Genomic DNA, 15,541 nt, shown 5'->3' with positions numbered 1-15,541 from the left:
GACACCTCTGGCAGGAGAGAAGGATTAATCAATAAACTTTCATTTAAAATGGCAAAGTGTAGAGAGACAGAGAGACCTGAGATTTAACATAAGATTAACTTTGTAAAGAAATGACAGACAAATAATTGTCAGCTTTCATTATCTACTGATCATCATCATAAAATTCATTAAAATATAACCAAGAGGTAAATCTGAACACTACAGGTGTGAGGGGCTAACAACGCAAAATGACCATCAGTGTTAATAGAAACAGATCAGTCAGTTAGAGAAGACTTAAACCAGTGTGAAGCATTTATAGCTACAAATAAACTGCTCCAGACTAAAGGTAAGACTTTCATGCTCCTGTTTACTGAACCTTACTGAACTGACCAAACTGCTTATTTGTAATAATTACAAACAAGTTTAAATTTCTTATTTTTCTGTTTCTTATTTTGTTTCCTATGAATCAAAAGATTGACAATATCCATTTGCAATAAGTGTTCTTTTTATTACGTCAAGACAAAAAAAGTTATAGAAAATATTAGATTTAGTTTGTAAGCACTGAAAATACTGATGCAGTCAACCGATAAATAGAAGTCAATAGATAGATAAATAAATAAATACAAAAAGTAACAGGCAAGCAGATAAATGAATACATTTTCATGTAACAGACAGATTTTAGTTGGCAGTGTGCAGAGATGAAGCCAGCTGTTCTGCTCTCATTAGATGGGCTTTGGTTTCCTTCCTGATCACCTCCCAGGCTTCAGCGCTGTGATCCTACAGACACAACAACATTAACATTAGTAAAATATGCCAGAGGTGTTTAATTAAAGAATTGGTTTTAAAAAAATAATAAAGACCTACCTTTTTCTTTAGGACATCATCTGAAAGTCTTTTGAAATACATTTTTGTCCTGAAATACAGCTGTGAGTTCTTCTTCTTGTGACTGTGGCTCCCAATCTAATTTAATTACAAGCAAAATGACAATTAAGAATATGTCATGTCATGTAAAGTATCATATTCGAATGTAATAAAAACCTAACTGAAAGTGAACTTACACAGGAGTGAAGCTCTTCAGCCTGTTTGCTGACAATATTGAGCAAGTTCCTCACTGTGCTGTCCTCCCATGATGCAGCGCTGTGATCCTCCTCAAACAGGGCAGCCACCTCCTCCAGAATCTGAACTGTGAAAGCCAGTTTATCCTCAGCCTGGAAGAAGAAGAACAGATTACCATAATTCCCTCCTCTATTAGAGAGACATTCAGTAGCCAGAAATATATTGTTTGGCTCACATAAATTACCAATATAATATTTACATAACATTGTAGATTATTGATACTATGGGCTAACGTTTAAAGAAAAACACATAGAAATATGCGCCATGTGGCCCATTTGGACTGTTTTATGTATAAGGAGATATTGTTCTGTGCTCTCATTGTGAACTAAGAGATAATTAGTTTATAAATAAACGCCAAGATTAACTTACTGATGCTTTGGACGCTTGGCGGTACAGATGATTAGGGAAAGCCAGAGTGACCTCCCCTTCAGCATCTTCAGTGGTGTTGGTGGAGTTATAAACCTGTATAACAACCAGAAACACACAGCTTGTGTGTTAAAATAATCAAACATCAAGTTCAAACCACTAAATGTTGTTACAGTTTTCTTAAAAAGAGCGCACTCACCATGGTATCAAGTAGATTCAGAGTTTCTTCGTTGTGCTGTCTGAATTTTTTGATCCATCCATTTGCAGCTCAGCGAGGAGCCTGCAGTGACCAGACCGAGAAACAGGCAAGCAAAGAGAATCCTGCTCATCATCATTTTCAAAACGTATTAACTGCTCTTCTATGAAGCAAACTCGGATGTCTCCTGGTGTTCTGATGGAGCAGACCTGTAACGCCGCATTTATGGTAGAGCAACATATTTCGTTTTCTACCTGCGGGACCTGAACGTAAACTGTGGCTTTCACCGCAGCATTCAGGTAGAGTCGAACATATTTAATTAGATCCCAAATCGTGTGAAACAATCACTGGGGTACAAAAAGTAAGAATATCGGCTCAAGTAGGAAGAAGTTATATAATAAAATAAAAGGGCTCCTGGTAAAACAGCAGCCTACAAACACCGGCCATAACACGGAGCAAGTGAAAACAGACACAGCTCACGACCGATGCGGCAATTTGAAATGTTTGATCTTTGATATTTGATATTGAAAACTATAAATGGTAATAATGACTATTGGGATTTTAGCTGCTAATACAAGTAGGTTGCAAACACCAAGCCATGATCACCCATCATTGCCTATAAGATTTATTTTTTTTATTTATTTAAATATTATTTTTGGCAGAGGAACAATAAAAGTCTAAGCGAAGACACCCTCTCTTATCAGTCTTAGGCTGAATATAATATTGCATGACTTTCGTTTTTCTACTAGGATGAAAGTCCACTCTAATCTTCCTAATAAAAATGTGAAGGACAATCCCCTTCTCCAGGTTATCTGGTTCACACGCTGATAAAACAAGGCGAAATATCACTGACCGATTCGTAAGAATGAGCGTCACAGCTCAGGCGCCCAGTCACCAGGACGCTTTCACTTTCTCGACACAGTTTCTTCCCTTTTACGGCACACTGGATACTGAACAAGCAGATCTGCAGTTTTACGTATTGCATAAAGGGTTATTATTCAAACAGGCGCAATTAGGTAATTTGAACAACAGGAAAAAAAAAAAACAGGCCGAAAACACTGTGCCTACATGGAAAGAACGACTGGGGAAACAAAACCATGACAAATATCCGTGGAAATGAAATAAATTAAGTAACTATATAATTGTGAAATACCAGAGATACATACATATATATTATTTTTAAAATAATAATAATAATTATATATATATATATATATCTTATATAAATCTAAATGAAAATGAAATGTTATGTCTGTTCTGTATTCTTTAAAATGTTCATTGAGCAAAATTAGATATTTTTGCATTATTTTATAGCATAAAAGGATCACCTCCTCTTGGAATCAGAAAGGTATTTATTGCTGTTATTATTATTTCTAAAATTAAAATTGAGGAAGAATGTAGTTATCTATTTTAATTTGAGTCAGTTTATGTATTAAGTACAGTTATACCTCACAGACACAAAGTACAGTATAGCATGAGAAATAAGTGAAATTTAGACTTGATTTCAAATTAAGCAACAAACAATAAACACGATCAATCATTTTAATGCGGTATAATACTGTGTGAGGCCCGTTCTTCCTTTTCAGCAGGGGGCGCAAGAGTGCTTGATCTGTCTAACTATCTTACTGTCTATCTGCATGGTCACGTACATAAACACATTCTTAAACTGAAAAATGTGACAAAAGAAACAGTTAGACCTTTTCCTTAACAAAACAGCATAATCATACCTTAGTAATAGTTTAAAATTCAATCCAACTTTTTGCAACAAAGCACTTTAAAATACCCACCACAGGACCAAAGTGCTGTGCAGTAATTCAGTTAAGAACAATACAATAAAACAAAACAGAGAAAATAAAACACATAATACATAAAAATGAAAACAGCCTTATATTTAAAAAACAAGATAAAACATCATAGAATCAACTAAAACAAAAAACCGAGGTGTCAAAGGCCATGAGATGGGTTTTCAGAAGTGATTTAAACACAGGCAGAGAATAGGCCTGTCTAATCTCTAAAGGCAGATCGTTTCACAGTTTTGGAGCTGCTACAGCAAAAACACGATCTGATGATGCGTGCTTCATTCACCTGTTCACTTTTGTTGCTGGAGATTTTAATTCCTTAGGTTGGATATCAATATTTCTGAATACTAGTAAACAGTAAATAAAGCCTTAACACGAATAGTATAGTGCAAAAATATTGTCCCCAATAGGTAAAATAAGGTAAGGTAAGATGATTTATAGTGGAGAAGAAGTAAAAATAATAAAAATGTACTTAAAGTATACGTACATTAAAACAGTACTCCAGTAAAGTATTTGAGTTCAACTTCTTCTTTTGGCTGCTGACTTTAAGCGGGCCAAGTTCAACACCTACTTCCATCCGAGTAACCAATGTAGTATGAAATTGTTCTGATTCGCACAAAGATTTAGCAGCAAATCATGTTATATTCCCTTCATGAAGCAACTCTCCCCATTTATACCCACATATTGAGTTCGCTGGCGTGTACACCTTTGGATTATTTTCCTTGATGCCACTAATTTACCCTATGGCATTCGTGGAGGGCAAGTCATATTTCAGTGGGGGTCAGTACCGCCTCATCCCCCTTCTTCTGGACTCACCTCTCACCACACATTCAAACGATGTGAATTAACGTGACGATAATTCAGCACCAAACACTTGTATCAGTGCCAGCATATGAGGAGGGTCGTAATGTGATTGATACTGATGTTAATGCCAGAGGAGGTTTATGTATCTGTAGTTACTGAGACAGCGAAGCGTTGAAGACTTGTGCGCACTTTGCGCCTGACCATTTGGCAACCCCGTAACTTTACGCGCTCTTCCCCTTCATTTCAAGTTACAATAATACCACTTACGGATGATTGTGGAATAGGAGGAAATACATTTTACAAATACACTTGTTGCATCGGGGATATCATATTATAATTCAGTACCGCGCTGCGTTGGAATTTTTAGTGATTAGACATGCACTAATAATTTGTTTCACATGTCTTGTCCTTTGGCAAAACAGACAAATGCAATAAAACAAAAAGTTGTAAAACAAGTTAGACCAAAATAAGGGAAGAAGAATATAACAAAAGCATTAGCAAAAGCACATATTGGCACATTTTTGATTTATATAAGGCTGAAAATATGCTCTAATTTCCCCACTGATCGTGAAGGACAATCCCCTTCACCTGGTTCCCACGGTGAAGCAGATATTCTCGATAAAACAAGGTGAAATTTCGCTGACTGGTTCGTATGAATGAGCGTCACTGTAGGCCAAAGAGTCACGAAGCCACTTTTTTTTTCTCCGTGTAAGAACTTCCCTTTTATGGCACAATCACAACTAGAAGTAACTGTGAAATGTGACTCCATTCAAAAGCTTTAATATACACTTACAACCACCACACTGGAGAGAGTGCGTAAATGTAAACATTTTTTGTTTGTTTGTTTGTTTTTTAATCATCATGAATTGCGGAAATTTCATCCATGCAACGTGCATTTAAGTAAGGACATATAAGTAAAATGTTTAGGCTTTAAAAACATTTATATGTATACTCACAGTAAAATACCTATAACACTAACGTTTCTATACTTTTTAAATGTTTTTCTTTTACACTTTACTATTCTATATTTGTGCATTTATGGGGATATTTTGCACATTGTGGATTATACTGTTAGTATTTCATTATCCATATTGTTATGGATATTATGCTTGAGCAGACGGGGGTGAAGGCCAAACTGGAGAAAGATAGAAGAAAACGGAGGAATATAAGAAGAAAACAACAGAAAAAGAGAGAAAAGAAGGGGGTAGGAGGAAAAGTCGACGATAAAGCAAACAGACATGCTGGATCACAAACAAATATACGACTTTGCAGTGTGTGTTCTTGTACGTTCAGATATCTTTGTAAGGACAGAAAATTAGCATGCTGCTATACTTGTGGGGACCAACAGTCACTTGTAGGGACAAAGTGCCCGTCCCCACCAGTTTGAAGGCATTTTTGAGGTTTAAAATGTGGTTTTAGTGTCAGGGTTGCAATTAGGTTATGGCTAAGTTTAGGCTAAGGGTTGCAGTTAAGCATTCATTTTTGTTTGTTAGGGTTAGGGTAAGCAGCTGGGGAAAGCATTATGTCACAATTAGGTGTCCTCACTAAAATATGAAAACCAGTGTGTGTCTGTGAGTGTGAGTGTCTGTGTATGCACTTTTGTCATGAAAGACACTTGAAAATGACCTGGTCAAGTGCTCCTCTTTAGAAAGCAAATATATGTGTCACAACAAAGCAGACCATTATTCTGCTTTATACAACAGCTGAACCGGACAAAAAAATTAATGTGGGATTTTTTTGCTCCCATAGAAACCAAGTCTGAAATGTGTGACATCAGAACCCACCTTTGTTGAGGTGAAAGCCACAGAGGTGAATATGGAAAATGAAACAGGTGTGCTCTGCTATAAGTGCTGCTGGGCATGTCAGCTCCATCAGCACAGGAGATATCTGAGTCTGCTTCATACAACGACAATTGTCATCCTTAAAAAATGATCAGCAGGATTCTCTTTGCTTGCCTGTTTCTTGGTCTGTTCACTGCAGGCTCCTCACTGAGCTGCAAATGGATGGATCATAAATTCAAACAGCACAACGAAGAGACTCTGAATCTACTTGAAACCATGGTGAGTGTGTTTCTTTTAATAGGCTTAAAATTTTGTCGAATTTTTATTAAATTAAATTATTCAGACTTAGTGTCTGCACTTCAACTCTAAGTCTGGTTCTGTGTGTGATCCAGGGTAACAACTCAACTAACACCACTGAGGTGGAGGACACCGTGGCCTTCCCTAATCATCTGTACCTCCAGGCATCAAAAGCATCAGTAAGTCAACCTCAGCTTTTCTCATTGTATCGCATAAAATCCCAGACTAATTTCTCCTTAAAGTAAAATAATGTAAAGGTTTTCAAATTTTACCATGGGTATGACATACAATCAAAAACTAAAATTCATAACCGTCATAACTTTAAGTTCCTATTATGCAAACCCAGGTCTGAGTGTTCTGATATTTGTTCTTATTTTTCAAGTTTTTTGAATTACAAAAACCTATGATTCTTCTTCTTCTTCCAGGCTGAGGATAAACTGGCTTTCACAGTTCAGGTTCTGGAGGAGGTGGCTGCCCTGTTTGAGGAGGATCACAGCTCTGCATCATGGGAGGACAGCACAGTGAGGAACTTGCTCAATATTGTCAACAAACAGGCTGAAGAGCTTCACACCTGTGTAAGTTCACTTTCAGTAACACCACTATTGAGATAACTGAGATCAATTATACTGCTAAAACATATATTTAAATGACTATTTTTCCTGATTTAGATTGGGAGCCACAGTCACAAGAAGAAGAACTCACAGCTGTATTTCAAGACAAAAATGTATTTCAAAAGACTTTCAGATGATATCCTAAAGAAAAAGGTAGGTCTTTATTTATTTTTTAACCAATTCTTTTATTAAACACCTCTGGAATATTTTACTAATGATAATATTGTTGTGTCTGTAGGGTCACAGTGCTGAAGCCTGGGAGGTGATCAGGAAGGAAACCAAAGCCCATCTCATGAGAGCAGAACAGCTGGTTTCATCTCTGCACACTGCCAACTAAAACATGTCTGTTACAGGAAGGATGTGTTAATTTATTTGCTTCTTTTTATTTATTTATCTATTTACTTATTAATTTACAGTATTTCTATTTACCATTGTCTTTTTAATCAAACATGTTGGTGATTTTAAAAAAAGAAAAATGTTTTCCTTAGTTATGGAAAAAAATAAATTTCTTCAGCAAAGAAAGATGTATTTATTGTTTTTATTCATGTCAAACAAACCAAATACATATGTATACACTTAATCTTAACAAACAACTGAAAAATAAAAAAACAAGTAGATGTTGTTTTTGTTCTTTGACACAAGTTAGTCTTTGTTTTTGCACCACCCTCAGGCTTCAAAATTTCATGTTAGCACAGTCAGTATGACATTATCCATCTACTTACTTAAGACTTATTTTGTTAGGAGTCATAAGGGGCGTGAATTCTGTCCCAGCTCACACTGATCAAGAGCAGGGGTACAACCCAGAGCCTGTGAGACTGATAGACTGGACATTTATAGGACCAACTGATACACAATACAGTTTAAATAAACATCACCAGAAGCACCAAAAAGATCCGCTGAAATATCAGCTTTTGGGTCTAAATTGCAGAAGGGCTTATTTACACTTTATGACAACAGATTAATTCAAAACAGTGTTACTAAACATCACATTAAAAAAAGGGGGGGGGGGGGGGGGGCAAGCATGCTGCTGCACATCTACAAACAAACCATGTATTGTGTTGTGAGAAAAATGCACGTCTCCATTCTCAGTAAACTATTTAAGGACTTACTTTACAACTTGCAATTAAGAACATATAATCTGTCCTCATTCAGAGGCTTTAGCAGGTGAAAAGTACTTGTGTGAGTCTCACTCCCACGGGGCCTCAGCTCCCTCAGCCTGAGCATACACGGAGAGTTCCTCATACAGACCTCCACCACATGTCTCGATTGCCAAGCCCTAAAAGACGGAAATAAGTCAGTTTTACTAACTTAATTTGTTTTACTTATACATGTGTCTAGATTTGAGGGCCCCTTCTCTCACTATACGGTTAAAAAAATGATTAAAAAAATTCTGAAAATCCATTACATAGTTACTGTATATGTCTGGGCATACTGGCAGCTACAGTTTTTATTTGCATAGTTGGTGTTTCAGACATGACTCAGAGTTAAAAATGGGCTCCTACTTAATGTCACTGCAGAATGACATTAACTGAAAAAGTAACAAAATATAACAATGTTTGCATGAACCTCAAACGCTACTGTTCTTCATTCATAATGCAAATTGGAGCTCAGCCCAACATCCTTACTTCATTTGAGTTCATGGATTTTACTTCGTTTGTATTTATTTTTGAATTTTACTTAATTATATTATTAATGTATCTGTAATTGCTGTCTGCATACTAAGAAGTGTAATTGGGTGTTCTCTTATTTTTTATTAGTTTTACTTAATAATTTGTACCAATAGTTGTTCATATTTAACTTCAAATCCTTAGTTTGGCAGTGTTTAGGTTATTAGGTTTAGCCATTGCGACTGACAGTCCTATAGTGCAGTGTACATATTCAGGGTTGTTCAAATCTTAATAAAATATATTGTAACTAAGTGATGTATGAGTCACAGGACTGCAAGAAAAAGTGAGCTCACTGACTTTTAAAACAGGTGCAGTCTTACCTTCCTAGTAGTTCCTAAAAGGGTGACTCAAAGTGTTGATATTAGTAAAACTTAGAAATTCTGAATTACAGCCATGTTCATTTGGTTAATTTGTGGGTTTGACTGATTTACATGAGACGTGCATGCTCAAAATAAAAGTTATCATTTCTCCCACTTAACCCTGTAAAGCCTGAAATATGAAATAATGAAATAACCTTTTTTTAAATGGACCTTAAATATTATTTTGCATATATGAGCTTTAATTTGTATCACATATGCTGCATCCAGCATTTTATGTTATTTTCTTTCTCTTTTTTTGGCAATTTTTGTGTAAAATATATTTACTTTTTTTAAAAGGATTTTCAGGGGAAAACTCACACTGATGATGAAAAAGTCTCAAGAAAAAACACAAAGACTCATGCATTGAGTACGATAATTGAAGTTGATCTTGCTATTGTTATTATTATTATTTATTAACTTACACTTATGTACACTATTCTGGAGCCTTAGTAAGATTATAATTTATGACTATGTTTTTGCTATGTTGCTTTAAATGACTCTTCACTATATGAAAAGTCAAGCAATCACAGTAAGACTACTATCTACACTTTTGGTATAATTGATTTACAAACAGTTCTGTTTGTTGTGCAAGAGAACAGCAGCAACAAGATCTATAAAAATCCTTCAAATGTGTTATTATTAATGCAATAAACAAATGAAATACAAATTCAGCCAGCTAGATGTACTTTATTTATTAACTCAAATATAGGATGTGTATTCATACATTCAACAATAAACCTGACGGTAAATTTGTGGTTAGGAGCGCAGTGGTGCACGGAGATTGCGATTCCTGTTTTTTCGCTGTCTATTGTGCGCCTGCATTTTTATGTAAAGTCACACAGCTGTGGTGTGTATTCACTGTGACATGTTTACACAAATGAGACCACACAGTGAAGCATCACTGTACTATTTTTTTTCTTAAAGAAAGCCAGTGTCTTTCTTTTTTTCACTTTTTATTGTAAAACAAAGAGCTGACAAACCTCATAGATGTGATCTGTTTCCGGCTCCTCGTATTCGCTGTCCCTTCGTTCCCACTGTTAAAAAAGGAAATGGGGGTGTGGGTGGGGAGAATGAATGCAGTTAAAGAGCGGGTACCATTTTATTTAGAGACACATCGCACATAACACACAATAAAATAAATTAAAATGATATTTAAAGTTTTGTTTTCTTTTTTTTCAAAATTTGTCTTTTTGCAGTAATGTGGAAGTAGGTGTTGTAAGCATCGGTCAACTCAAATAACTGTAGTGAAAATCACTAAAGCGAGTTTTGTTGTAGGTTATATTTAAAAAAAAAATACAGTTGCAGTTGCTTTCCTGTGTTATAAAGACAAAAGCTAAATAAATGTTTGTAGAAAATGATTAACCTATTAAATGGCAACATAATTGTAGCTAACACTGTGATAACTCAAAAACTAGATTTAACTTCATATATAGAATTAAACCGAGTAAGAACTATTTTAATAAAATGTATGGATTTTCTTTTTTAACTATCGGTGGAAATCACTGTCAGTTATTAATATCAACACACCTTTGGTAATTTTTGGTATGTTAGAGAACCTCTTATCTAATACGTCTATTTGAAACCTGCTATTATCTCCACTTCCAGTTTCGTAGGTGCTGGTTACAACATAGAATGAATGAAGGCCTACGGAGCTGTAGCTCAAAAACAGTTATATCTTGGGGTGCACATGTTCCCTCTGGCAATACTGATCATCTTTTTTTAGATTTATTACAGGTTTTATTTAAAGTAAAATGGATTCATGTGTGTATTAAGGATGTCGAAACATTCTAAGACACTTTATGGCATTGACAACTTTGATTTCAGGCAATTCAGATTCTGAAAAAGTGTTGTATAGGTAAAACTGGCTTACTTTTCAGAAAAATTTAAGGACATAGGTATTGTTTTAATTTAATTTCAGACATATATGAAGCAGGTGTAAATAGTTATTTTAGCTGTGTAGCTCAATAGCTATCTCATGAGCACCTGGATGAAATGCAGCCATTTACAGTATAGTGGGAATGCCTAACCTAGATTGGCACTGATTGGTATCTGGCTGGCGCCTTAGTAATCGGGTACTTGTCATTTCAACATGTCAGAAATCTTAACAGCTAGCTTCTTTTTAAGTAAAAACTAAGCTAGCATCTTGACAAAAAGCCAGCTTCTGTTTTGCAACAGCAACATTTATATGTGCATTTTATTGAGCAAATCACAAGATGAGATAACAAAGCATGTTCTATAAATATGATACAATTTAGAAAATGATCAGGCAGCAGCTATGATATTTGAGCTACTGTTGATCGACTGTCTTCTTAATTAGATGATTTTCTGCCTTTCTTTTGCTTTACTTTGGACTGTTAGTATGTTTACAGAAAAGTCAATGTAAAGCTTTTGCCTTCGCCACTGGGATACAAAGCATTTTACTCAGTGCACCACGTTGCATACACATTAAGCAATGCGAAATGATCAGTTAGAAAGCCTTTCTGTTGTGAGTTTAATCATAGTAAATGCATATATTTTTCTCCACAGCCTTGTCATTTCATTTCTCTGCTTCTAAAGAAAAACCTCTAAGTTTTCCTGAAATAAACCATATTTTAAAAAAATTCTTGATCCAAAAAACCCTGCTCTTTGCTGAAGATTTGTTATGCAAGTTCTGCACAAAATCCTTTTTTGGAGCACACATTTGCCTCGAGTTTTGTTCAACGTGTGCCTTACCAGTTTTTGTTTACGTAGCAACAGAGCAGCAATGAACACAGCTAAAAGAAAACCCTGGAACACAATAAGACCGTCCTTCAGATTGCTCCTGTAGAGTGCCTTTTCCATCACAACGGGTCCTGCACAGTGAAAAGATGTATGTCAGCTGCGCATTTTCATGAGTGAGTTGGTACATACTTAAAAAATAAAAAATATGGTAAAAGTTCACTGTATTTTTAAAGATCTGCTGATGACATGCTGTTCCAGCTACTTACTGAAAACTTTTACTTCGGTTCCGGGTCCCTGTGTTTCATTTATCTTGCAGTAGTACACGCCACTGTGCCTCATTTGTATGTTGTTGATGTAAAGATAGTCCATTTGGAAACGAATGTCGTCATCTATCAATGTCGATAGCGGTGTTTGCTCGTCTCCGATCTTGTTGGCCTTGAACCACTTCACAGTAGAATTATGTTGTCGTGAGGATGAACAGTAAATGGGCACACTGCTTTTAACTGCCACACCATAGAAGCGGGGTTTCTGTTTGATCTGCAGTATCTTGTTATCAGCAACTAAGCAGACAAAGAAAGGTTGAAAGAGACTGTGACACAGTTATACCAGCAATTATCACACATTTCAAATGGACAAAATATACATTAAAAGGATTTTGTCATTGTGGTTGAGGATAAATAATGTGTATGCCACTTATGAGATGCTTGCTTTACAGAGAACAGTGATGTACGTAACCTCCTGGGACCCCGTGTTCTCATACAGGGACATTGCATTAAGACTTTTCTTCACCATATATATTTCATTCTAATGAATCATGTTTCTTAGTTTTTTGTTTGTTTGTTTGTTTGTTTGTTTGTTTGTTTGTTTGTTTGTTTGTTTGTTTGTTTGTTTGTTTGTTTGTTTGTTTGTTTGTTTGTTTGTTTGTTTGTTTGTTTGTTTGTTTGTTTGTTTGTTTGTTTGTTTGTTTGGGGTTTTTTGTGCCTGTCCCGTTCGGCACTGTAGCAATCAGAATTATTGTCTGAAGGCCAAAAACCCAACAGATTTTTTTTTAATCAAGTAGATCATTATTGGCCCACTAGATTGATTGGTATTATTTTTTCATTTATTTTTAACTTTTAAGTTATTACAAACAGAACAGACATGACTGGGGGATAGGAAAGGGGAAGACAAAGACAAGAGTTCAAGAAAAGGAGAGGGGAAAGAAAAACAGGCAGAAGGACAGTGAGAAAAGACCTTAAAAAGTCCACTGGTTCACCTGCTGGAAGAAAAAAAAAGAGAACAACACAGTAGGGAGACCACAGCAACAACCTTGGTAACTATAAATAACAGTAAATAATAAATGTTGAATGTTACCAAGCAGAACACAAGACCGTCAATGCACAGTATGCTTTGAGGCAGCAACAAAGGAAGATATAGAGTGTGTCTATGAGCACCCATGTGTACACCTGTGTGCAGACTTGTCTGCGTGAGCGCGCTTGTATGTAAAAGGTTTCTCCATTTAACTATCTGATAGAGGGTGTGGGGAGCCATAGCCTTGTCCCCCAGGGCATGAAGCAGACATGGAGGAGATCCAGGTCCCAAACATCTAGAGGCCCTCCAGAGCGCGATAGCCCAAGGAGGACCACCGGAGGGGCAGCAGTGCCATCCTCCTGGAAAGAGCTGAGGAGAGCCCCAGACTGAGGGTCACCCAGCAGCCACGGTGAAGAAGCTACAGGAGACTGCGGTGACATGCCCACAGGCCCTGTCGGCAGCCAGCCGCGGGACGAGCCCCAGGCCCAGAGGGCCGAGGTCCCCCCACCCCCCCAGAAGGGGCCCAACTGAGCCACAGGTGCCATGCCCCACCAAGATTGAGTCGGTGCATACCTGAGTGCAGCCCCGGACACCGAGAACCACCAATGCACTGACGTCTGCGGGCATCAGCCACCAGCAGGGTAACCCCTAACCCTAACCCACACCTGGGGGGGCTGAGATTTTGTACTTTTTCAAATAATGTTAACTTTCTTGTTTTATCCTGTGAAATAAACCCATTGTCCCCAGATGAGGACATGTTTTTCTGTGAAATCATAAGGGCTTCCTGTTGAAAGAGGAAGCTTAGTTTGTATCACGAAGGAGCTAGCTAGGAGAAGTTAAAAATGCGTACTAAACAAGAGCTCAGGTCTCAAGAGTATGGAAGCCCGTTTCCGCCACTAAAAAAAAAAAAGGATCCATAACTCAAAATTTCGAGTTATTTTCTCAAAATTTCGAGTTATTTTCTCAAAATTTCGAGTTATTTTCTCGAAATTTCAAGTTAGTTTCTCGAAATTTCGAGTTATTTTCTCAAAATTTCGAGTTATTTTCTCAAAATTTCAAGTTAGTTTCTCGAAATTTCGAGTTAATAAGTCGAAATTTCGAGAAAATAACTCGAAATTTCGAGTTATGGATACTAGCTGTTTTGTTTTTATTTAGTGGCGGAAACGGGCTTCCATACAAGAGGCTAATGCATGTGGAAACAAAAGATAAATGCCCTGTAACACTAATTATGAAAAATTACTACATAAAAAGAGACAAACTTCAAGATGATGATGGAACCAAATGGTACACATGGTGGAGAAAAGTGCCATTGTTGTAAGAGACATTATTCTTTGTCTCCATTATTCAGTTTATTCAGTCTAAAAAACATAATAAAAAGATGTTGCCAGATTTCCAGGTTTCATCTAACCTACAGTATAAATTACACAAACCACAAGCATCAAAAATAGGAAGATTTTATGAATGTTGCTACAAAAGCAATCATTGCAGATAAGCTAAAGTTTAATTGATAACCTATAGTAATCCACAAAGTTTAGAAAACAAAGTGAATAATGAATTTCCTTTTTGAAATGGTAATGCCAATGAAATGATAAATTGCACTATTTTCTCTAATACTATGGAGTAATGATAAATCAATTAATGTAAATAAAAGCCTTATCATCCACTGATATTGAAAATAATTCTTATTTATGGCCCAAGACATGTATACATGCATGTATGAGGATATCATATTTGTTTGTTTTTAATGTTTACAACACATAAATATCAGATGCTTTTTTCTTTTATTTGCTATTTCTATATTCATTCTTTAAATTAGATTACAAGTTATATGTAAAATAAAGCAATGGAAACTAGGAACTGAATAACTTGGAGGTGCAGGTGTGATATTTATTTACTATAAAATTATAAAGGACTTCAATTCATCAACATGACAATAATCTTATAGTCTTTGTTTCAGAAGAAAACTTCCTCTTTTCCCCAGATGGGCAGGAAGTAATGGTGCTGCAGAGTCAAAAATAACATGCAAAACACTAGTACGCAGTGTAGTTGTGGTTTAACAGTTATAAAAAATACAATTAAAAAGACTGCGTGAGGTGTTATAAATTACCAGTACTGTACTTTACTGAATTATTTTGGTGTACTGGCACTGTGAGTTAATATATGTAGCACTCAAACTGGTATTTTTCCTGTATTGGTTTCATTTTTCAGTCACAAAATCGTGTTGATTATATTCCAAAAGTTTCCATTTACCTGACAGACTGATTAAAACAAGCCCCCACCATCCAGCTAACATCCAGCGCATGATGTCCTCAAAAAGAAGAGAAATACGCTTCAGATGCTGACTCCACGGCTGTATCTGAGTTTCTCTGCAGGTCTAAAAGTGTTGTGAACGAAGATGAAGTGTCTGCATCAGTGGGTGTGCAGTCTGTCTTCTGTCACCATGCAGGCAGGCAAATAAGAGGAAGAGGGCTCTATCGTTGAACCAAAATAACAGCCCACACTTTTACTGTCGGTAACCCGTGTGATTAAATGTTCCATTTTTAGGGACAGATGAAACAGCATTATTAAGCTAAACA

At 36.3% G+C, this 15,541-nt stretch overlaps 2 protein-coding genes and 1 pseudogene across 3 annotated transcripts; 1 reads left to right on the top strand and 2 right to left on the bottom strand.

Annotated features, from left to right (window-relative positions):
* Positions 1-657: 657 nt before the first annotated feature.
* On the bottom strand, positions 658-1,793 carry LOC308390997 (interferon a3-like; annotated as a pseudogene). Its single transcript has 5 exons — positions 1,661-1,793; positions 1,465-1,557; positions 1,038-1,187; positions 844-939; positions 658-756 (listed from the first exon to the last, which is right to left on the bottom strand). The product of its transcript is annotated as an interferon a3-like (transcript).
* Positions 1,794-6,188: 4,395 nt separating this feature from the next.
* Positions 6,189-7,286, top strand: LOC308390998 (interferon a3-like; the record flags this gene model as incomplete). Its single annotated transcript, XM_080873411.1, has 5 exons — positions 6,189-6,320; positions 6,434-6,517; positions 6,764-6,913; positions 7,007-7,102; positions 7,188-7,286. 5 exons carry the CDS (start codon positions 6,189-6,191, stop codon positions 7,284-7,286), a joined length of 561 nt encoding a protein of 186 aa, XP_080729537.1.
* Positions 7,287-8,135: 849 nt separating this feature from the next.
* On the bottom strand, positions 8,136-15,267 carry cd79b (CD79b molecule, immunoglobulin-associated beta; the record flags this gene model as incomplete). The annotated part of the gene is made up of 5 exons (XM_080872927.1): positions 8,136-8,225; positions 9,956-10,009; positions 11,688-11,806; positions 11,942-12,235; positions 15,216-15,267. The coding sequence occupies 5 exons, from the start codon at positions 15,265-15,267 to the stop codon at positions 8,136-8,138; spliced, it is 609 nt and encodes a 202-aa protein (XP_080729053.1).
* Between the last annotated feature and the right edge of the window lie 274 nt (positions 15,268-15,541).

The sequence above is a fragment of the Rhamphochromis sp. 'chilingali' genome, assembly GCF_963969265.1.
Source record: "Rhamphochromis sp. 'chilingali' genome assembly, chromosome: 22".
Classification (NCBI taxonomy): domain Eukaryota; kingdom Metazoa; phylum Chordata; class Actinopteri; order Cichliformes; family Cichlidae; genus Rhamphochromis; species Rhamphochromis sp. 'chilingali'.
Note: the sequence above shows the minus strand (reverse complement) of the source record. Positions and strands in the feature narration are given on the sequence as shown.